Genomic DNA, 25,027 nt, shown 5'->3' with positions numbered 1-25,027 from the left:
ACTTGTGGGACTGGCTACTGCTCTTACTTCTGGCAAACGCCTCTGCAATACAATCATACACAGACGTGTGTGCATACCATGTTCTTTCTTGGTCTTCCAACCCTGGTCTTAATGAGTGATAAAGAAACCAAATCAAGAATACTAATCGAGCTAAAATAATCTTACTGCCTTTCCCACTGGACTCTAAACCTCCTATAAAGGAGAATTAAACTGGGTGTTCTGAGAACTTCCTTGCTTATTTTCTTTAACTAATAAAATACTTGTTGGGCAGTTTGTCATACGGTGGTGGCTTCTGTGTTGCTGTGATGCTTCGAAGCTATGTCACTAGTATTTCAAATGCCACCAGGGTCACCCAAAGTGAACAGGTTTCAGCAGAGCTTCCAGGCTAAAAACAAACAATGAGGAAGGACCCTGCTCCCCGTTTTGGAGAAAGCACTCCCTGAAAATGTTATGCATCGCTCCAAAGCATTTTCAACTACTGAAAACCTAAACAAAGGAAACAACATTTTTACAGCTGCTGCTGATGCGTGGGACCCTCATGTCCGAGGGCACTCAAAACGTGACTGAAGCAGAGATTAGTTCTGGGAGGGAAGCCAACTATGGTGACAGGAGTCAGGTGAAGCCTGTTGGAGTGGAGCCTTTAGGGTCTTCATTTGCTGATGAAGCACAAGTCCAGGTAAAGAGACATAGCACCAAATTGTTCTAATGACTGGAAATCAGAATGTGCGAAGTATGAATTTAGGAAAACTGGTAGTGATCAAAAATGAAAGGAAACGCATGAACATTGGTATCCTGAGCATTACTGAGCAAATGGAATAACAGAATCAAGCTGAATGGTGTGAAATTCACTGTCAGAAAGGATCTTGCTAAATCCATCATGAAATACAATGCTATCTGTGATCAGAGTATATCTATATCTATCAATACAATCAACAAAACTGATATTCAAATTTATGCACTAAACATAAAATCTAGTAATGAAGATATTGAAGAATTCTGCCAGCTTCAGTCATAAATTGATCAAACATATACTCAACATATATTGATAATTATTGGTGATTGGAATGCAAAAGTTGGGGTGGGAGAAGGAGGAAGGAAAAGTAGTTGGAAAATAAGGGTTTGGTGATAGAAATAAAGCTGGAGATTGCATGACAGAATTTCACAACACCAATGACTGTTCCTAGTAAACACCTTTTGCCAACAACACAAAAGGCCACTATATACATGGACATCCCCCAGATAGAATACAGAGAAATCAAATCGAAAACATCTGTGCAAAGATCTAGGAGAAGCTCAATATCAGCAGCTAAAACCAGATTAGGGACAACATAACAGATCATCAATTGCTCATATGTAAGTTGAGGATAAAGCTGAAGAAAATTAAAACAAGACCACAGTAGCCAAAATACACCTTGAGTCTATCCCACCTGAATTACAAGAACATCTCAAGAATAGATTTGCTGAATTGAACACTAATGTCAGAAGACCTGATGAGTTGTGGGAGGACATCCATGAGCATCGTTCATGAAGAAAGCAAGAGGTAATTTTTTAAAAATGGAAAGAAATTAAAGTTCAAAGTACATGTCAGAAGAAACTCTGAAACTCACTCTAATTCATAGAGGAGCTAAATTAAATGGAAGAAAGAATGAAGTCCAGGCTTTGAATAAAACATTTCAAACAGCAGTTCAAAAGACAAATAATATAACTAAATGTGTAAGGACTTAAAATTAAAAACCATAAAGGAAGAGCATTTTCAGCATATCTGAAACTGAAAGAACTCAAGAAAAATTCATTCCTCGAATTATACTTTGAAAGATTCTATTGGCAAAATATTGAATGATGCAGGCAGCATCAAAAGAATATGGAAAGAATATGCACACTCACTTTACCAGAGAGTACTAGTTCACAGGCCACCATTTCAGGAGGCAGCATAGGAGCAAGACCCAATGGTGCTGAACGAAGTAATTCAAGCTGCACTGAATGCTCTAGCCAAACCAAGGCTCCAGTAATTGACAAAATGCACATTGAAATGTTTTAAAAAGCTGAAGAAGCACTGGACGCATTCACTCGTCTTGCCGAGACATTTGGAAGACAGCTACCTGGCCAGCTGGCTAGAAGAGATTCATATTTATGTCCATTCCAAAGAAAGGTGACCCAAGAGAATTTTCAAACTATAGAATGATATCACTGATAGTGCACACAAGTAAAGTTTTACTTAAGACCATCCAACAATGGTTACAGCACATTGACAGGGAACTGCTAGAAGTTCAAGGAAGATTCAGAAGAGGATGTGGAACAAGGGATACCATTGCGGATGTCAGATGGATCTTAGCTCAAAGCAAGGAACACCAGAAAGATTACTTGTGTTTCATTGACTATGCAAAGGCATTTGACTGTGTGGACCATTATAAACTGTAGGTAATATTGAGATCAATGGTGTGTTAGACAGGGTTCTTTACAGAAACAAAACCAGGATAGATATATACAGCGAGGAGGAATATAATAGCTAATTAGTCCACACAGAAGTACAGAGGGCTCAATTCAACTCACTTTTGTAGACCAGTTAATATACTGAAGGTCCTTCAACTCACAAGGGCTGTGGGTCTAAAGTCAAGAAAGTAGACAGCAGGGTCTGCCCTCAGGCAACACAGGCAGAGTGGGCCCACAGGCAGCAGACAGCAGGGTGGAGTAGCAATAGTCAGTAGCTCAGGAGCATAGGCAAGCAGGCCCCGATGGGGCTTAAGCTCTAGCAATGGACGCACAACTGCATGATCCACCAGAAGGGCAGAGAAGCAGGTCTCAAAGAAGCCTCAGGCTCTAGGCATGCGTGGCAAGGCTACATGATCTGCCGGTTGGCTCGGCCCACAGGTTGGCAGCACATGGTTGAGGCAAAGAACTAGATCAAGCAACAGCACACGGGTCCAATCTCCAGGTAGAAAAAGAGACGGGGTGCCGGCCTGGAAAAGCATTTATCTCAGTCACCCTCCAATCAAGCTGTGACCATATTAAGTTCCACCCACCTGTTCCTATGAAGGCCTAGTTGGCACACACACCTAACTATTACAAATGGGAATTCCAGAACACTTCATTAAGTTCATTAGGAACTTGTGCATGGATTAACAGGCAGTTGTGGGAAAAAACAAAGGAATAGTGCATGGGTTAAAATCAGGGAAAGTGTGCATTGGGGTTGTATCCTTTCACTATACTTGTTTAATCTGTATGCTGAGACAATCATCAGAGAGCTGGATTAGGAAGAAGAGTAAAGCGTCAGGGTGGGAGGAAGGCTTATTAACCACCTGCAATATGCAGTTGACACAACTTGCTTGCTGAAAGTGAGGAGGAATTGAAACACTTGCTGATGAAGATCAAGGTTTGTAGCTTTTGGTGTGGATTACAACTCAATGTAAGGAAGACCAAATTCCTCACAATGGGACCAGTGTATGACATCATGCTGAATGAAGAAAAGGTTGAAGTTGTCAAGGATTTTGTCTTACTTGTATCCACAATCAATACTCATGGAAGCTGCAATCAAGAGATCAAAAGACGTAATGCATTAGGTGAACCCTCTATAAAGACCTCTTTAGTGTACTGAAGAGCCAGAGTGCTTTTTTGAGGATTAAAGTGTACCTGACCCAAGCCATAGCATTCTCCATTGTATCATTTCCATGTGAAAGTTGGACATTGGATAAGGAAGACCGTAGAAGAACAGACACATTTGAATTGTGGTGCTGGCAAAGAATATTAAAGTATCATGGACTGCTAACAGGACAAACCAATCTGTATTGGAAGAAGTAAGGCCAGTGTGCTCCTTAGAGGCAAGGATGGCAAGACTTCATCTTATATCTTTGGGCGTATTGTCAGGAGTGTCTGGTCCCTAGAGAAGGACACCATCCTTGGTAGAGTGGAGGGGCAGTGAAGGAGGGGAGTGCCCTCCAGGAGATGGATTAACAGATGGACTGACAGTGGCTTCAATGCTCAGGCATGGGAACATTTGTGAGGATGGTGCAGGATCAGGTCATGGTTTGTTCTGTTGTGCACAGGGAAGCTATGGGTTGGAGCTGACTCGATAGCACCTGACAACAGCAACAACAATAAGATATTGCTTTCTTCTTTCCTAGCAGAATTCCTAAATCCATGTGAAACCAGTAAATTTCTCTAGTAGAAATCCTAAGTCCATGTGAAACCAGGTGGAAAAAACCTGTAAGGTCGTAGACAAATACATGTGGAGAGACCCAGAGATGAGAGACTGAAAGAGACTCCAGGTGCCACCTGTGGTAGTTACATAATCTCTTGAGGAAGGGGTGGAGTCTATCCTGTCAATCAGGTTGCAGCTTGATGACCTCATTTGGAGGCGCAATGGAGATAAACAGCTCCCTGGAGGCCAGAGACACATTCTCTGCTACGCATTCCTGTTGACAAGCCAGATGGGACTACAATGACAGAGACGAAGCCCTGGAGCTGAAGGAGCCCTGTGGAGACATCTGCCAGTGCTGAGATGCTTTCACTGCCACTGGATCCACACGACTTTCCACCCACTGGCCTGTGATCTTCCTGCATTTGGCATCATCATATGGCTGCGTGAGTCTAAAGAGGAATTTATGGGCTAGTATCAACATATGGGGCAATATCAGACTTACGGACTTGATCTGGGACATTTCATACTACACTCGGAACAGATCTTACAGAAAATGCCCAGAATCTCAGTCAGTCTTAGAGAAAACTGGAATTAGGAAAAGAAAGGCTCTGGCCTCCAGAAAAGGACCCTCACACGACAGTTTAAAGGATGACTTCATAGAGTTGTTCCGGATTATGACTGAACAATAGCACTCTTTTTTAATGAACTATTTGAATGCTGATGCATAATAGATAAAAGCAATTACTGTATTATTTGAGCAACTTCAACATTTCTTGTTTGACCTCTAAACATTTCATTGTTTGTGGGACTCCTGAGGCTTCTTGAGCAAACCTTCAGTTTCTGCAGAGGACAATAGGAAATCCACTGACCACTGACTGGCCCTGCTCTGTGCTCCGAGTCACCCTGGTGCTCTTTAGCAATTACAATAGCATTGCTAGCAACACAGTGTTGATGAAAAGTACAAAACTTAAATACAGATCCTTCAGATCTGTTTGAGAAGGAAAACAAACCCTAGGCTTGCTTGTTTAGACCACTTTTTCTTATTTATTCCTAGACAATTATATTCATGTTTTCTAAATCATTGCCCAGCTACTCGTTGTCCTGAACAATTTCCATTTCTATTTAATGCCTGGGTCTTGTAATTTCTTGAAAAGGACAAAGACATAAGTCCAGTCAAGGCCATAAGACGGCTTTTCTCCCAGGAAACTGTCAGCCAAATTTCTCAGGGAGGAACTGGGAAATGAAGTCAGAGACATTGATAAATTTCCCTGCTGAACAATCAATAAAACCCCACCATCCTGCTCAGACTCCCACTGTGGAAGCAAGGGCCGTAATTACATTGTCAAAAATTCAAGTTGCTCAGGCTGACAGCGAACCCTTTGCAAAGTGACATATGATTGGCACTGGTTTAGACTGGGGAACCCGGACTGGCAGGCCGGCTAACAGAAGCAAAAGGCTGGAGTGAAATTTCCACGTTGGCTACAGTTCCCCTAAAACCCCCAAACATCCACTCTGGAGGAATCCCATGACCTTGTGTCATATTTACATATCAGAGCGAGCAGCTGACAGGACAACGAAATAAGCATCTAAACTCTACCAGAGAATCAGAACATGCCCTGTTCCTACCCTCACCAGAACAGGTAGAAAGCACACTCTGTATAGTGTGTGTATATGTAAGTATAGAGGGGTGTGTGTGTGTGTGTGTGTGTGTGTGTGTGTGTGGTGTGAGAGAGATTTTCTGCAATAAAAAAAAAGATATAAAAAGTGCATTCAACTTTATCTTTCCTCTAGACAGCTGAGCAGCAAAGCCTGTTTGCTTAGCAATTTTAATCTATGACAAAATCAGCTGGAGTAGAAGGGTTGCAAAGGGGCAACTGTGAAGAATGAGGTGGGAGGGAGAGTGGAGAAAGCGCTATTATTGTGTGATTCCATATACCCCGAGCTGGAGTTAAATTAGAATCCGTCAGTCCCCTTACCACTGGATGTTACGAATAAAATGCAAGCAATAGGCCTCGCTTGCTGGGCAGCGATCTGCTTCCGGCTATGCTGGGGCCCATGCAAATGGTTTCCAAGAAGCTTTATTGTAACCATGCCCAGCCATGGCAGTTGTTCCCTACTAGGAAGCAGCTGTACCAAGAGAGATTAAAATCAAAAGGTGTTTACTCCCTGGGTGGTAGGAACAGAGCAGAAGATGTCTGGGAATGTTGTTCATGATCTCCAAAGCAAAAAAAAAAAATCTTTCCTCCTCTGATGAGAGAAGATAGAGGGGAAAAAAATTATCAACAAGAGAAATCTCTAGGCAAAATTTACCCCATATCAAACACTGACACATGAGCTAACTGGTACCAGAGACTCAATCTCTGGTGTGTGGGTAGGTGGGGTGGGGGGAGGGGGAGGATAACGTCATTACAAGAGAAATCGTGAATACTTACTATTTACTGTGTGGCCACACTGGGAATGGCCAAGTGTCACAAGTCTCTGAGGTGGACTGATTTTTCCTGATTTTATAGAGATTAATTTGCCCAGGGCCCTGCCTGCTAGTTGCAGGGATGGGCTGATTTCTGGTTCCAGAAGTATTAACCACCAAAGCAAGTGTGTTCCAAGTGTTTTCCATGGACCACCTGGACCCTAACACTGGAGGGGTTCACTGGCATGCACCCTTCTGGACACACACCCCAGGAATCTGAGTTTTAGCCATTTCCTGAGAACAGTCTCCAGACTTCAGGAGAATCTCCTCACTCCCTTGTCCTGGGAAACTCAATGAAGGCTGGGTCATTAGGGCCTTTCTGGATGTGAAGCAGTGAATCAAGTCATTCACTGTCTTTCATACTTGACAGCAAAAGAAAATTAGATTTTCCCCTACACCCCTGGTGTCCCCAGGCCCACCTTTGGCCTTGGGAAAAGGCCAGGGAAATTACTTAACGATTTCAGCAGTGATAGACCAGCATGCCGGAGGGGAAATCTGTTAACCCTTTGTGCCATTCTGGAACTCCTTTTATAAGACAGTAGTTCTGAAATTAGAAGGTCTCTGCTAATCCTTTAGGTCCTTCAGATGGCTGATGTAGGCCCTCCTGTCCTCCAGCAGTTTCTAGTGATAAACACCAGCCTATTGGGTTTGTGGCTTAAGTGGCTGTTGGACTAAACATTTGAAGATCATACAGAGAGAAGATCTTCACAGATTGTGGGCTACCAGATCAATAGTACTTACAGATAATGATAAAGCCACTTTCATTGATTCGATATTGACTCATAGTGACAGTGTAGGAGAGGATAGAACCCAAAGCCTTTGGGTTTGTGAGACAATAGCTATTTATGGGAATAGAAATGCAAGTGTTTCTCCCGAAGAGCGGCTGGTGGTTTCCAACTGCTTACCTTTCTGGTAGCAGCACGACAAGTACCACTATACCACCAAGGCTCCTCAGATAAAGATAGCAGAGCACAGAGTTGGTATTCTAAACATTTGGTAGGTTCTCTTCCAGTTTGTTACAGGTTTTCAAAGTCTCGTGTATGTAAAATGTGATCCCCCCACTGTCTACCGAGTGCTCTGCCTGGCCCACACTCAACACTTCATAAATGCCGAATGGAAAACAGAGAGAAGGAATCAAGAGATTACTATTTACCTAAATCCACCCTCCCTTAGTCATTTTAGTAGATGAACATTTTCACAGGGCTCCCCAACAGGGCTACAGGTCACAGCTAGAACGGTGGCCACAATGGAAACATGATGGCGGTCAGGTTCTACGGAGACCTGGTTTTGAGCCCCGGCAGTGGTTAAAGTGCCTGAATGAGCACAGAGTGTCAATGAGGATGACATGTGTTCTGGAGCTGGGTCACCTTTGAAGGCCGTATGTCCGTATGTTTGATCTGCCTTCCTCTCATGGTGTCTAAGGACAAGTTCCTGAATCTGAGAAGTATTCCATTCTGTGACGTGGGATTAGGTCATCAGAAAGCAGAGTTAAGTAGAAATACACTGTCGTCTCATCCCTGTCCTCTCCCAGGAACCCACAGATATGAGCCCATCTGTACATGAGCTCAACAGACCTCTACCTACACCTGTTCACAGAGGGGGACATAGCGGCTGCAATGAAATGAAAGTGTCTCCGGTTTGGGGTGTCAGGCTGGAAACATCAATGTAGGCTAGGCATTGCACAGTCAGTTTTCCCCAGGTGAAAGCTGCAGTGACGAACAGAAATCTCAGTGGATTATGACAACGAAGGCTTCCGCCTCACTCCAAGGGCTGACAGCAGTTTCCATGTGGGTTCTCAAGGTGAAGGAGCTGCCGCGGTCTGAGGCAGGCTGTTCTCAAGCAAAGGGGAAAGAGCAACATGGCCCAAACACGGCGGCGACTCTTAAACCTTCTGCTGGGCGATGGGTTATATCATTTCTGCTCCCATCCCATTGAGCAAAGCCAGTCCAGGGCTAAGTTCCCTCTTCACAGGGGCAGGGAGGCGCGCTCCACTCACAGCGAAGCAGTGCACCCACAGGACGGTGCATGAAAGCCACGCACACCCCACATCCCTCCCCTGTTGACTCACAGCGACCCTGCGGGGCTGTCACATCTTTCTCCCCAGAACGGCTGGCGGGTATGAACCCCTAACTTCTCAGCTAGCAGGCAATGTGGTATAATCCTCTTACAGGAAGGGGAGTGAACGAATGGGAGCCCATGCATAGGTTTGTGACAGGAATCAGGACAATTAATATTTCTTATTTAAGGAATTATTACCTGTGCTCCTGTTGACCTTGTTGCCTCAGAATCTGGTAGCCAAAAGGTGGCTGGTGTGTTTGTAATAGCTTTGTAGTTTTCTTCCACGGCCACACATGGACGAGACCAGCAGTTCTCAACCTGTGGGTCGCGACCCCTTTGGGGGTCGAATGACCCTCCCACAGGGGTTGCCCGATTCATAACAGTAGCAAAATAACAGTGATGAGGTAGCAACGGAAATGATTTTATGTTTGGGGGTCACCAGCACAGGAGGAACTGTCTGAAAGGGTCGCGGCATGGGGAAGGTGGAGAACCGCTGGAATGGACACACTCTACACTCATTCCCTCTGGTCAAACTGCCGCTCTCACCATGCAGGAAAAGGCTTCCGTTCCGCACCGCCAGAAACGTGACTCCGTAGGGAAAGAAGGGGGACGAGTAGGAACTCCCGTAGAGTGTGATCTGGGCTTTCCCTTGGAAAGGCTTGTCCTCAGATCCGATCCGGAGCTCTCCGCCTTCAGACACCAGGATGGAGTGGGCCTTGAGCTCAATGGGTCCCGGAGCCATGAGAAGCAGCTTGCCTCCTGGTAATCCGAAAGAAAACTGTCAGTCTGTGGGAGGATGAAGCGCCCCTCTGGTCGACGCTTCCAAAGCCTCCTAAAATTATCTCTGTTGTTAGCCTTCTGCTCAGATTTCAACTTCTTTTACCTCAGTCTTTCTTCTAGAAGCACAGAAAGCTTGATCAAATACCTGGCACTGAACATACATTCTTACTGAGCCAGCGTACGCTCACTATCAAGTATGAGTGGGCCTACAATATGCCTTCCATTCCAAAGGATTCCTGGTGACAATGAAAGGGGAACTCTCTGTAGCTCAGGGACCCTATCTGTATCAGCCCCCCAAAGGTGACATAGCACCGTGCACTAGAGCTGTGCTCTCTCCCAGGGACTGCACGGTCAGCTCAGCATAAGCTACTCAGAGACTCCGACATTCAACTTCTAGTCCTCTCTGGTGAAAGCGTAATACAACACATGCAATGAATGTTATGTTTGCACCCAGTTCTCTGCAGCTTTATCTAGAATCTTTTTTATTGTAACAACAATCTACATGTCCAACACTCTTGGATTGGTTAAATAAACGATGTGAAAACTTCTATTTTTACCAGATGTCATCAAGGGAGAGAAATTAAATGTGTGTCTTTGGGGGCTGGGCACTAGGGAGCAGGTGTCCATGAAATGGAAGAAAATGTAGTAAAATCACAAGTAGCATAACAAAAGGAAATATACTGATGTATTAGCATCATCAAAGTTTGGTTGACCAGCATCACTCCTCCTTTCTTTAGATAATGGGCCCTTATTCCCTTGAATCATGGCACAGCCCCAGTACATAGAGCTGAGGGGACTGTCGGGCAAGGTATCCTGTGCTACCAGAATCCCAGTCTCACACACAGCCTCCCAAAAGAAATCTGGAGCAACAGGCGGGAAGGGCTGAGATCTCATTGATTGTTAGGGTGTCGTCCTATCAAGTCAGGGGAAAGCCCTGCTTCTGAACGTCCACTCCACCCCACCTCCAAAGCACAGAAGTGTCTATGTCTGCATCTGGTTTTCCAAACTTCCCATTGGTTCTGTAAGCTACCAAATACTTCTCCAATAAATTCCCTTTGGGGGGAAAGGGCGGAAAAGCTGCTTTCTGTTCATTACAATTGAATCACCTGAAATGATATTATTTTGCCCTAAAGTCCAATTATTCCGTAACAGAGGAATATTGATTTTTAAGACTATATTTTGAGAGTAAATAGTTAAGACAGTAAAGTAGTACTTTCACCTTTGCAATACTTTTATTCAAAGTGATTTAGCATATTTATATTTCACAAGATTTTCTCAACACCGGCATAATCAAAGCATCTCATATCAATAAACTCTTCAATATTAACGAGTGGTTCTCAGTCATTCCCCTCCTATAAGTGTTTTGCAAAAACATTGGACTAGACTTTCTGACTCACAATGATGTTTTCAGAGTTGTGACATTATACTAGAGACCCCTGCAGTCTGGAACAAAAAGTGGGGGTTGGGGGTTGGTGTAGGGGCTGTTCTCTGTACAGCCCCCAGACCAACCAACTTGGCTTCTATCACTAATAAACTAAAAAAGCTTATCACTGATGTTTTGGTTTCGCACATGAGTATTGCTGTTACCTGATTTTAAGTATCTGACTGTCCTACATACACATGTCTCAGAGATAAACATCTATGTTGTCTCCATGACCTAAAAGTCATCCATGGAGTCAATTCTGTCTCATAGCAACCCTGGACCCTCTGTGTAGAATTTCCCCTGTGGGTTTCCAAGACTGTAACTCTTTTAGGAAGTAGAAAGCCAAGTCTATCTCCGATGGAGATGATAGTGGGTTTGAACTGCTGACCTTGTGCTGAGTAACCCAACACGTAACCACTATGCTACCAGGGTTCCTGATCTAAAGGCAGATGGAGGATATGGAGAAGCAGGATGTCCGTGATGGCTGTCTTGGTGGGGAGAAGTAGAGAGCAGACTCTTAACCTCCTAAATCCAGTCCCAAGTCCAATGTGCCAAATTGTCAAATTGAGCCAGTGTTGCTTTCCAGAAATCACAACTGGAAGCAGTTCAACGTGCACCTGAGTAATGAGAAGTGAGAAGAAAAGGGCAAATGTACCGTTGTTCATGTTTGTTGACCTCCAGCTTAGTACGGAAAGAGTGGCTAATGCATGTTTGATCCCGCGGTCAGACTTGGAGGCCATTTCTTCCCGGACGTGTTCTAAAGTTTCTCTTCAGCTTCCTTCGGCCTCTGCATCAAACCCTCAAGTCTTTCGTCCTGAAGTCCAAACCACACACCATCCGTGACAACCACATGAAGTTTACCTAAACGATATGTGCATGATTTCTAACCGAAACGTCAGTGGCTGCAACCCACTCACTGAGGCAGGGGAGAAAGGCCTGGTGATCTGCGACCACCACAATTATAACCTACAAAATCCTGCGGAGCAGCTCTGCTCTGCCAGCCCGCACAGCTCCGTGAGTCTGAATGGACGTGACAGTTTGGTTTGGTGTTTTGCTATGTTTTGTTCAGGGGGTAGGGTTCGGGGTGGGGGTGAGGGTTGGTTTTCTGTTCAGCCACAATTTAGAATGACGCATCCTGCCTGGACATCCAGTTTCCTCATCTGTAAAATGTGAATATTCAGCGATTCCCCCTTCAGAGTGTCGGAGTGATGTTGATTGAAATAATACGGGTAAGTCCCTAGCATTGGGTTTGACACCTATTAGCCATTTCACGTGACGGTGTCTCCTGCATTTGTCCCGTCTTTCTCCCACTTGTCTCTGACACCACTCGATGTCTACCACTGCTCCACTACGTTAGCGCACTTCTTCTGAAATATGGGGTGTGCCTCATACTCGAAGGAAAACCATCCAAGAAGCGAGAGACTATTCTTTGGTAACCTACTGGCTTAATGCCAGGGTGTCATCACACTGCTTCCCAGACATTCAGTGGGCTGTCTGTTTGGTTTTTACTTTAGATTTCCCCTCCATTGGAAGTATGCACAGTATTGCCATCCAGTCAATTCCAACTCAGAGTAACCCTACATAGAGTTTCCAAGGTTTCGCAAGCCTTTATGGGAGCCAGCAACCTCATCTTTCTCCCAAGGGTTTGAACTGCCCACCTGGCAGTTAGCAATCCAATGCTTACCTGGCAGCACATCACGGGTTTGTCAGCAGATACAGAAACGCCATGATAGTCATGAAGGCTGCTGGGAATGACAAGTAAGAAAAGGACCTATGCTGCAGGTTCCACTTGATTTTGTTTCCCAAATCTAAATGCAGCCCAGTCACATAACATTCATGTTCCATATAAGTACCTGAACTCATTGTCCATGGATTTGCATGCCAAGACATCCTCTGTTATAATTACTTAGGACATCGGAGCTGACCTTTATGAGCAAATATTGGAGGCAGGGTCTCTGTGCTGACTACTCTACTGGCCTCTGAAATGATCCTTATTAAGCTTCTTAAGTTGCTGGATCTCAGTTTCCTCAGGCTCCAAATCTATCCCATTTGGCACCTTGTGATGGCCTCATCTTTAAGTGGAAAGTAGAGTTGCATATTCATTGAGGCAGCTTCCAGCCCCAGAACACTTGGGCAGCCACTCCTTGGATCATGCATGGGACAGTTATGACAATAGTTTGAGTTTTCCTGACATTGCTGATGCTGTAGTGAACTTATAAATCTATTACATGCACAGTCAGGTAAAACAAGGCGATCTACTTCCAAAATATTAGCCATTCAAAACTCTATGGAACACAGTTCTACTCTAACAACACGCATGTAGTAGCTATGAGTTAGGCATGAGTTGAAGAGAACTGTTTTATCAGGCACCTACTATGTGCCTCAGTGGTACAAATGGTTTGCACTCACTCTAAAGAGTGGCACTTCTCTCGCACAGAGGCTCTTGAGAAAAAAGTCTTGGTAATTTACTTCTGTAAAGAGTATAGCCAAGGATAAGAGCTGTAGGAGCCCTCAATAAAATGATATATCAAAATTAATACAAATATATTTTTAAAGATTATAACCAAGAAAGTCTCATGGGGCAGTTCCAACATAAAAATATGTTATTTTTAAAAAGATTTAAGGGATCGCAAATAACTCTTCAATTCAACTTCTGAGCTAAGAATTAAAGGTCACTGAATTTAAAGCAAGTGGAATTTGGTCTATCAGAATACCTTGGTTAATTCCTTTCAACTTCTGGATAATGGGAAGAGTTTCCAGAGATATTGCTGTTTATTTTTTTATATGAATCCTAAGAGCTAATATCTTTAAAATCACTAGTAAATAAAGTCTACCAGAAATTGCTGGGCTGCCTGGGACTGAGGAATTTTCTAGGACACAAGACTTTCATCTTGAACCTGGGAAAGTTCCATATAAGCCAGAAAAAGTTAGCTACCCAATTAATAAATCATCCTTAACATTCTTCCCTCTCAAACCAAACTCACTGCCATCAAATTGATTGTTGCACATAGAAATTCTATAGAACAGAGTAGAATTTCCCTGAAAGGGTTTCCAGAACTGGAGATATTTATGGAAGCAGACCACCCACCCTAGCTGTCTCCTGAGGAGCAAGGGGTGGGTTGGAATCATGGATTTTTTTCCTGCTCAGCTAAGCACTTTAACCACTGTGCCACAAGGGCTCCTGGTTTTAAAATTCCCACGAACCTTATATCCTGTGATCTGTTCTGCAACAAATTCTTTGAGAACTAATTAAAAAACAACAACAACAAGCTGGACTTAAATGTATTAACCTACATTTTACTTAGTTTTATCCCCCCCCCCCAAAAAAATGTGTCTCATGGAGTTAATAGTCTAGGAGGAGACAGGAATTTCTTACAAAAGGATGCCTGCGTGCTGGTGGTGTTGGCTCATCACAAGCACAACAGAAGGAAACACTTTGCAGCCTCCTTTACCCTCACAATTGCTCTTCTGTTCGAGCCCATTGATGCGGCCACTGTGTTCATCCATCTTGTCAAGGGCTTGCTTTTTTTTTTTTTTTTTGATGCCTCTTCACGTTACCGAGCAATCAAAATGTGCTTCTTCGTGACTTGTCTCTCCTGATACCACATCCAAAGCACATGAGACTGAGTTTTCATAATTACATTCAAGGAAATGCAAGCTAACATAAATGAGGTTTGCCTATGGCTGGTTTATATATGATTTCATTTTAATTTCTTTTAAATGATATATGTGTACATGTGATTTCTTATCTCAGTCCAAAAAGGAACTGGGGCAAACTGCAAGGATTAGTTTGCAAAAACAAAAACATAAACTTTGGCTGTGTCACTTGTACCACTAAGCAAAACATTAGAGGCACAGAAACAAATTTGGAGAAGAGTAAAAAGATCATTTAGTGGCAGGAACTAAAAATGATGCTGATGAAGGGAGAAAAGAGCCCAACCCAAAGAAAACGGATGCTTTGTGTTGGCAATAGTATCATCACAGGACTAATTAATTAATGTAGTTGTTAATCCTTGCTGAAACGCATTCCCACCTCACTTTGTCAGTGGTGTCTATATAGGGAAATCTAAGTCATTTCTGCCTGATCGCATTACTAGAGATAACCCAAGGATAAGCTTCCTTGTGTGAAAGAATGTGAAGATTATATTTTATCTTGCTCTGTGTCAAAGCCCCAAGTTTTCCATCCTCACACTTTATTAGCTTGAAACAAATATACAGTGGGCTGCTTTAAAGGAGAGGTACTTAGGAGCATAGGAGGGGAGGGGAGGGGAGGACTCTATTTCTCCACTTTATGGCGCTTGACCCCATTTCTGAAAGCTGAAATAAAGAGCAGGGAGCCTTTGGCTGTGACCCTGAAATTGCTTGTTATGACAGTTCATGAAAGCTGAGTATGTCCGACAAGTGACCTTGGGTAATTTTATACAAATCAAGCCACCGTCATTATTGTCCCTTCCCGTTGAAAGTAAACAAATGAACACAATTTTACATGTAATCACTTTGTCCCATTAACCAGCTCTTTTATTTCTTGGAAAGGGAAGTAAAACAGACTTTTAGCAGCTAGCTAATATTTGCTAAGAACATCAAAACCTGCTTTGTCTAACCCTACAATTAGCCGTCTTACCACAAAATAATGTAGGCGTGTGTGTGAGTATTTAAGAGAAACAATCACAACGTTGTAGTTATTTTTGCCCTTGCAGGGAGAAAAAAATAATTAAGTGAAATGTTTTACCATGTAATAATATTCTTCAAAAAATGTTCTGCCTATCCGTTATCTTCCATTCTCTCCTCCCCTGCTCTCGTTAAGGTGCTCCGGTTGGGTCAATGCCGGTCCTCTTTGTCCACTAAATCTGCCCCATCGATGACAAATGGCCACCACACCTCTGAATGTCAGACTCGCTGGTGGACGCTCCACTGCCCTGAGTGGCTGTGAGCATCTGACACACTTGGCCACTCCTTCTTCCTTGATGCTCACCCTTCCTCTTGCTTCCGCAGCTCGCAACTCTCCACTCTCCTGGCTTTCTTCCTGCCCCCAGGATCCCCGTCTCTAGCTTCCTCCACTGACATCTCCTCATCATCCCAACTTCTAAAGTGTGTGAAGACTCACTTCTTTGGCCATTCATTTTTCTATCGCTCTGTGTACCCCACTTCGGCTGTCTGTCTCATCTTGTCTTTATGTCTTTAAGCACCAGCAAATGCTTATCCCCTACCCACCTTTTTGTTAAAATTCATCTTCCCCCTAGGTACTGCCTAAACCTAGCAAATATGATGTGTCTTGATGACACAAGAAAACCCCATGAGATCAGAATGTTTGTATCATTTGTTCGCAGTTGTAGTCCCTGTGCGTAGAACAATACCTGGCAGATGTGGCTAGCTCTTAGTCAATATTTGTTGAATGGATGGGAATTAAATTTACAGAAGTAAATGAGATCTCCTGTGGAGGATATGCAGTGAAAAGACAAGAAAAAATAAGAAGGCAAAGCACATTAAAATATCAATATTTCAAGACTAGGATAAGAAAAAGAAGTAGCACGGTTCTCGAGAGCAGGTCACGGACTTCAGGAGAATTAAAAGAAGAACCTGAAGCATATGGACTCACAGGCTCCAGGAAATCTTCAGAACTGTGAAGGGGGAGCTGACGGTGTCAGTAGAATCAGGGAAGAAGTCCGAGCTAGACTTTATGTTAGGATGGAAATACCAGGTGGTAAAATGAACCCAGCGATAATGACTCCTGTGTTTATACATTGATTTTTATATGGCAGGACAGCCACAGATGGATGGGGGCAAGGTCAAAGGAAGGCTCCAAGAACTCCAATTAATACGATCAATCTGCAGGCTCAGACCGAATACTTCATTTACCCAAAGCCTGAACTATCTAAAGTTTAAGACACCTAGGATCTCATTTACTTGTCTAAATTGATTAGCCCCTATTCAACTTCTGTGTCAACTCGAAATACTTCCTTTCAAAATTTACCAACCTGCATCCTCTTACTTTTCAGCTGCTAAGAAATCAGATAGATAGTAGAGTGAGCCTTTGGGATTCCCATACATGGGGGATTATAGGTGATCATCTCTTCAGGGACACTGCTCTACCTCAGCCAGCAGGGCTGGCTGTGTGATCTGGCACGTGTGGGACGCATGGCTGCACCGTCCTGCCCTGGGCTGCTACTGGGGGTGCGGGCCAGGAGGAGGTGAGGCAGAGGAGAAAAGTTGCATGTAGGGAAGGCAGCTACAGCCCGCAGCCTACATGGGGATGGGGATGCACATAGCTTCCTTTGTTGGCAAGATCCGGATTAGACTTGTGCCTGATCCACTGGAGCAGAGCCTGGGAAGCCTTCGAGGTGGGCTTGTCCCCGGCCAGAGAGGCGGAAAATCAATTTGGCTGGCAAACGAGAGCCCCCAAGAGCTCGGTCCACGCTCCATAATCCTATCTCCCAGCAGCTCGGGAAATAGATGCCTGAGCCCTCACATATTCATGGGGGACGTGAGGCATAAATCAGGCTTTAAGGATTGGGGGCAAAGAGAATGGACTCTCTGGCTGGATACTAATTAATCAAGCACAGAACACCTAAACCTAGCAACCTGGGACCGAGCTACGCACACGCAGGCACAGGCAGCGGCGGCTGCTGTTGCTGCAGCTCCTCCCCTTTTTGTTTGTTTGTTTGTTTGTTTCATTTCAATTAAAATAGATATTGGATAAAAAAAAATGTCCCCCTTTAGCTGGTGCAGCTTATGCATCCCCCTGTTCTTCCTTTAATTAAAAAACATGCTTACTGCAATACTTGCCAGAATCACTTTAACGGGATTTTAATTGCAATGTCTCTGCCTGATTAAAAAAAGAAAATATGAACTCAAAAGTGTGTGCAAAAAATGGTCTCTGAATGCAGAAAAAGAATCAGAGACCTCCCTGGAATTGATACCATATACTAATTCCTTGATTGCCCTGGTCCAGCCATGAAATGGGTAGCACAGTAGTGGGGAATAAAACAAATGTGAAATGAAATCACCATTCTGCAGTTGGCAAACAATAGCAGTCGGAAGAAATTGTTTTCATCAACTCAGATGTCCCTGACAGGACAAGGAACCACATCCATCTAAAACTGTCACGAGCAGAGCAAGTACATTGAATGCGGTCAGCCAACGTCCACCGTTCTTTGCAAAGGGTAGCGTGGCCTTTGGGAGGAGAGCAGCTGGGGTGGTTGACTTGGCTTCCCGTCCTAACAGTTTTTCCTGATTCCCTTGGTCGTGTTAGGCCAGGTGAATCTCAGAATGCTCCAGCGTTGTCTGAAGGGACTGGTGGATCAAGTGTGGAATTATTTACATGTCTAGAAGTTTGCTAGATGAAGCTGCTGATGCCAATTAAAGGGCACACTTTGAGAACCAGCGAGAGGTACGTTGATGCTGTGTCTATCATCTTAGAACATAAGCTAGCATCTAAAAGAGGTTGAGAACTGTAAGGTTAGAATTACAGAGTAATCCTTGCGCTTGTTCAATTGGCAAGGATCAACTTCTCCCCGGGACCGCTGACAGATGCTGTAACGAAAATGAAAACAACAGCAACAGCCAAACTACCCCCACCTCCCGCAGGTGACGTGGAGTTCGGCTAACTCAGCCTTTCCTATTTTTGTTTTAATAAAAAGCAAAACTCATTAAGTTAACCTTGTAAATAAATGACATCTACACTAAATACTAAGTGTAAACATGGTCATGGGAGACAAACTATACGGAAATATTTAAAAGAACTCAAACATGAAATATAAACAAACACCTTTTTCATTATAGCTACTGTTATCAATTACTAGTTAACTAAAACCTTGATTTCCTGTCGGCTTCCAGAAAACCATTACTTCCTTTTAGTAACAGAGCTCCAGGCACGAATGTGCTCACAGCGCTCTTTCTGTGGATTTCTAAAAGGGCACCTGGAACACCAGAGAAAGAAAGAAAGAAAGAAGAAGAAACTATTTCTGAACAGAAGCAGGCAAGAGAGAGAGTGAGAGAGAATTCTGTCCTTTCCCCAAAGGCTGGGTCAAGCAGGTAATTCTCTCCCTAGCTGCCATATAACTAATTTGTTCAAATAATTTACCACCTTCTCTTTATCAACATTCAATTAAGGATTGACCCAGTCCTCTTTGGGGCCAGTCCTACAATTTGATACACTTCTCTGAGCATATGTTTTCCTAAAAAATTAATTAAAGGTCCCAAGTATATAATTTTCCTTTCAACATGGTTAGTGCTACTTGGCTACAGCCCAATAGTTTTAAGCAATGAAGATTATCGTTATTTCCAAATAGTATTTCCTTATTTTAAAAAAAATGAAAAAATCCTGTCTGGGCTCAGGAATGTTATATTGTAGTTAGATGCCATCAAGTCGGTTAGAACTCAGAGTGGTACTAAGTACAACAGGATGAAACAATGCCTCGCTCTGCACGATCCACACACTCTTTGCTGTATGTGAGCCCATTTTTCCAGCCATTGCATCAATCCATCTCATGGAGAGTTGTCCTCTCTCCTTCACTAAGCATGATACCCTTCTCCCGTGACTGGTCCCTCCTACTAGCATGTCCAAAGTACACCAGCCTATTTCTCCATCATTTCTTCGAAGGAGCATCCTGGCAATATTTCTTGGAAGATAGCTTTGTTTATTCTTTGGTCCATGATATATTCAACATTCTTCCTTAACATCCTCATTCAAAAGTGCCAGTTATTCTTTGGTCTTCCTTATTCGTGGTCCAGCTTTCACATGCATATGGGGCCATCGAAAATACCGGGACTTGGTTCAGGGCCACCTTAGTCTCCAAGCCCACACCTTGCTTTTTAGTACTTTAAAGAGATCTTGTGCAACAGATTGGCCCAATGCAGTGTGTCGTTTGATTTCCTGACTCCTGCATCCATCAGCATTAATTGTGGATGCAAGTAAGCTGAAATCCTTGACAAGTTCAATATTTCTGTTTAACATGAGTTACTTATTGGTTCCTAATATTTTTGCCTTTATTTTCTTTATGTTGATATGTAATCCATGTTGAAGGCTGTCATCTTTGATTTTCATCAGTAAGTGTTTCAAGACCTCTTTGCTTTCAGCAACAAAAGTTGTGTCATCTATCTATCACAAGTTGTTAATTCACCCTCCTCCAATCATTTTGCCATGTTTATCTTTGTATCATGCATTTTCTTGGACGATTTCTTAGTATACATAGTGAATAAACATGGTCCAAAAATAGAGTGCTGACACAAACTTTCCTGATTTTAAACCATACACTATCTCCTTATCTGTTCAAACAGCTGATTCTTGGTCTATGTACAGCTTCTTCATGAGGTTCTGGGATTCTTATTCCAATGTTATTCACAATATGTTATGACTTACACAGTCAAATGCCTTTGCATAGTCAACAAAACACACGTAAGCCTCTTTCTGGTATCCTCTATTTTCAGCCAAGATCCATCTGAGAGCAGCATGGATATCCATTGTTCCTGACTGGCTTGAATTTCTGGCAATTCTCTATGGATGTACTCTACAGCCAGTTTTGAATTATCTTCAGCAAAGGTGTACAGGAATTGTATAGTAAATGAGAAATAATAACAATCAGTAGCTGAGTCTCCAATACACTTCAACATGCACAAGAGTCCCACATCCACAAGGACCCAAGACTTCTATTTAAATTTTCAGTTCTAGGTAAACAGGATTTGGGACTCATTCACCAATGAACGAGGCCCAGAGGTGAGGAGACACCCATTCCTTAAGGACCCTAGAGGCTAGACAAAGGAGTTTAGACTTGCTCTTTGGGGCTAATGGACAGGCACTGAGGGGAAGTGGTAAGCAGGGAAGTTTGCAACATTATCTTTCATTACTGAAAATATTATAGCTTCTGTGCTGGGAAGGGACTGGTCCTCGCAGTAGCATTTTTCATGTTACAATATCCAAGTTGTCAAGACATAAAACTGTAAATTGTTTACTATCTATCTTTCTGTCTGTGTGCCCATCTATTAAAAGCATGTCCTTTCTCACAGCAATAGCTTATCTTTCATTTAAGGCTAATCAAGTGTGTCTGAGTCCGTTCTCTGGCGGTAATAACGTAAGTCATTGTCTGCTGGGGAAAAACCAGCGATTTTAGAGACAAGTGTCCCCCGAATTAAAAAGCCCTTGTCTCTGATCCCCTGATACACAAATACTAAATAAAACTAGCCACTGTCTGGGCTACTTCACTAATATCTGAGGCCACCAGGAAGGGCTCTGATTGTAGAGAAATTCTCTGGAAGTCTAATCTGCTTCTGTAGATCAAAAACTCAGTTACTGGCTCATTGACCAACTCTGAGTGCCTAGGCAGGACCTAGAGATGCTGTGAACATAAAGAGAGCTGGTCCTGTCCTCTTCAGCTTCTGGGCTAGATGACTCCTTTCACAAAAGTAGAAAGGAGGGGGAAAATGGCATGCTATACTTGTAAACAATTGATATAAAATTAATTCAAGTTATTACCCAATTAAGTCCATCAGCGTGTTTAGATTAAAAAAAAAAAGTTAAATCTTTCTGATTCTGGTTTCTTAATTTGGACTCCACTTTAAGTTAAATGGCTTACATAACGGCAAAGACTAATCCCTTCCAGGGCTCGGTACTGCCGCCACATGATTACACATATGAAATACATTAACATCTTTAAAAATAAAAATATCCAAAAACAATGCTGACTCATAGCCACCCTTAGGAGAGGCCTGCCAAACCTAAAATGCTTTAGGAGAGTAGAGAGGCCTGTCTTTCCCCCATAGAGTGGTTTCGACCTTGCAGTAAGTAAGCCAATGCATAATCACTAGGCCACCAGGGCTCCGTTAACGTCTAGTAGAGGTTTGTTCCCTGCCAAGGGAAGGGAGTCAAAATCATTTCCATTTTGTACCAGGATCTAAGGGCTGTAGTTCCATGCAAAGCCACTGCAGAATCCATGGTTGCCCCACGTCTGAAAGTAAATTTGCCCAGTCAAGTTCATGTATTGCCTGTCCGTAACCCTTCCGACCTTTGGTTGCTGTTTCAACCGAGAGAGAAGGAAATCCCACTAGTCTCTTAGAGACCGCTTTCAATTTTGTTACCTCAAATTTAACAATTGGCAGGAAGTTTTTCTAGCCACAGAATCCCTTTCTATGGACCAAGATAGACTACAGTTGTGAGAGAAATGAATATTACTGCAGAACATTGCACTTTAATCAAAACTCCAAGATTCCTTCGGTTGGATTTTCCTTTTATACCCAAGATGGTATTGGTGAAGCTTTCAAATTCAGTAGTGAATCTATAGACACGCGGGCTGGTGTGCCAATGCCAGCGTCGAGCACCAAGCAGAGAAATCCTGCTTCATAGCAGCCCGAGTCATTTCATCGTAATGCCTTGTTTGAAGCAACCACTGACTGATTCTGAGGATGCTGTCCACCCAACTAGGAGGGACCAAATACATAGAACCCTTGGGACAGAACAGACTGTGCCGGGCACGGCACTTCATTCTCTGCTCTGAAACTTTCAAACACTTGCCAAGGATGAAAACGCTCTACAAGGAACCTGGCCAAGAGAAGATGTTCCATTTTCATCAACAGAGTATACGTTTCTATGACGTAGAAATTTCGAGCACGATGGGTCAAAGAGTTGTGGATTAAACTGTGGATTAAACAAGAGAGTTTGGCTAAAATGACCCCACTTCCAAAAGGGCCCTAGAAAACCAGGGCTCTATGAAGTCCGCCGAGTAAGAGAGGGCAAAGGCAACAAAACACACCGACAGTGCGATTTCCATCTCTCTTTCCTTTCTCCCTTGCAATCGAACATGCTTCCGCATTGTACACCAGCAGATGATGGAGATAAGAGCGACTGAAGGTGACCACTCCCGAACTAATTGTTGCAGTCATCATTTTCCTTCGTACCGAAAGGCAGTCACTGTGAATAAAATAGTGATTCTGGCTGGGTATTCAGCCATCACCTCTGTAAGCCTTCAGCCCCAAATAATAACAGCTCCCATGGAAAAAGGGCTTCCTCTGGGGCAGGCCTTATGCTCAGGGCTTCACAAGTACATCCTACTGTAGTTCTCAAAACACCCCAAACAGGCGGACAATACATTTTCACGATGGCATATAATTATAAGCAATACATGTTAGCTATTATGCGTAATGCTTCTGTTATTATAACCAGGCATGAAACTCATGGAAGGAAATCTGAGCTTTATGGAGGGTGTTGTACACAAATCTGCATCTTCCCCATGTATGTATTAGAAGCCTAACCCCTCTCTCTGTTAAAGCATTCCTCTTGGAAAGTAGAGGTGCCTTTGTTTTGTTCTTTCAATCACACGTGAGTAGAGTGGGTTCTAAATTTAATCACCCATGAGTTGTAAAAAGAACAACCAAGACATAGATACGCAAACACTGGTGCGGGGAGACAAGGCATGTGAGGATCATCTATCTGCAGGCTAAGGAAACAAGGAGCACCCTGGACTGCTGAAACCGGAGAAATCAAAATGGCCAAGACCCTGATTCAGACTTGCAGCTTCCAGAACTACTATGAGAAACGGCATTTGTGTTCTGTGAAGCCATCCACTCCGAGGGTGTGTGTTACAGCAGCACAAGGTAACAAAGACAGTGGCTGAGCAACTTGTCCAAGGTTACAGAGCTGCTAAGTCAATTCAGACTCCGTCGTTGTGGCTTGAAAGTTTGCCAATGACGTAACTCCTTTAGTATATACCAGTCGACCAAGAAATAGAAAATCCCATTCAAGGAAACCAGGGCACTATTAAGCAGCAACAGAGACTGAATACAAGTTTCTGCACAAGCATTTGGGAGACAAAACACTCTGAGTGGTAAGCAAGTGCCAAAGGAGGTCTTCCAGCAAGGCTGACTCTGAGGAGAAGAAAATTTCTAGGGTTCCTGCCCTGATCAACCCTTAATGAATCACTATCTCTGCACCACTTTACGTCAAGCCACTTGGCCACCAGATCAGAGGGTGATGTATTGGTTAATTCTGCACCTACGGATGCCTCCCCACTACAGACCATAAGCCCGAGTCCCTTGCCTGGGATGTTTAATAGCTCTGACAAGAGGGTAGCACATTTCTTCTTTGTTATTATGGCTCATCATAATTGCTTGGAATAAAAATAATAAATTTTAATTCAGCGATGCCTATGGCCGTTGGGCATCTTAACATAAAAGGCCGAAAAATATAATTAACTAAACCAAGGCAATATGCCTATTTCCATCCCAGCTCATTAGTATTAATTGATTGGGTTAATTCTCTTCTGTGTTTAACAGTAGCCCTAAAAATAAAAAAATTTAAGAGGAAAGGAGGGAAGGGAAAAAATAGACAAGAATTCCGGATCCTACGTTCATTAAGGTAAGATCAGAACAAACATAGCTGAAGCTCTTAGCATGGTCTCAGAGCAATCTGCTATTTTCCCATGAAGTTCATATAGATCAGGACATATAGCATCATAAATAATGGAACAAAACTTTGTCTCTGGTGCCATTTCCTCATTGCCTCAAAGAAATTCACAACCCTTCTTCCTACTATGTAAGTTGCACGTTTATGAAAGAAATGTCAAATCTATGTTATAGATGGAAACATCAGAAAGACACAGAGAGCTCCGGAAGCTTGAAGGCTCCAATGGAGAACTGTCGGTCTCCTTCCCTGATCTAAGAACCATGTGCTCTCTATAGAAGTGCGCCCTCATAAAAGGGTGCCCTCCTCTATAGAAGTGCGCTCTCTACAGGAGTGCGCTCTATGGAAGTGCACCCTCCTCTATAGAAGTGCACTCTCTAGAGGAGTGCGCTCTCTATGGAAGTATTCTAGTTTCCAAAAAGTGGAAAATTGCTAGAGAGGACGTGATGCCTTCATTCAAGAGCTCCTACGGCGGTTCTGAGGTGATCTAGTCTCTCTTCGTTAGGATTGTTCCTTTCCAGCCTGGACATTGACTCACTGTGGAATATATTCTTCAGAATATTGTGGAAGTGGGCAAGAAGCACCTCTCCGCAAGAACATTCTAAATGTTTGGCTTGAAATGCTTCATATGATTTTAATCACTCTAAAGAGGATATCAAAATAGCAACATAAACTCTACTCAGCTGTCTGTCTGAGTTAGTTAATTGTGCCAGCCTGGCCGATAATCACATGTGGTGTTGGTTGAAAGGCGGAGGGATAAATGGGTGGTGAAGCCTC

General features: G+C 43.3%; 1 protein-coding gene across 1 annotated transcript in view; it reads right to left on the bottom strand.

The window, feature by feature from the left end:
- The window catches only part of PKHD1 (PKHD1 ciliary IPT domain containing fibrocystin/polyductin), a 579,560-nt gene that overhangs the window by 375,685 nt on the left and 178,848 nt on the right, over window positions 1–25,027 (bottom strand). The window contains exon 38 of the mRNA XM_045294754.1: window positions 9,207–9,419. Within this exon, the coding sequence (XP_045150689.1) occupies window positions 9,207–9,419 (213 nt within the window). The remainder of the gene's footprint in view (window positions 1–9,206; window positions 9,420–25,027) is intronic.

The sequence above is a fragment of the Echinops telfairi genome, unplaced genomic scaffold (assembly GCF_000313985.2).
Source record: "Echinops telfairi isolate 266 unplaced genomic scaffold, ASM31398v2 ScPeMD7_3533;HRSCAF=4204_1, whole genome shotgun sequence".
Taxonomy (NCBI): domain Eukaryota; kingdom Metazoa; phylum Chordata; class Mammalia; order Afrosoricida; family Tenrecidae; genus Echinops; species Echinops telfairi.
The sequence above is the reverse complement of the archived record's forward strand: the minus strand, read 5'-3'. Positions and strand labels throughout refer to the sequence as shown.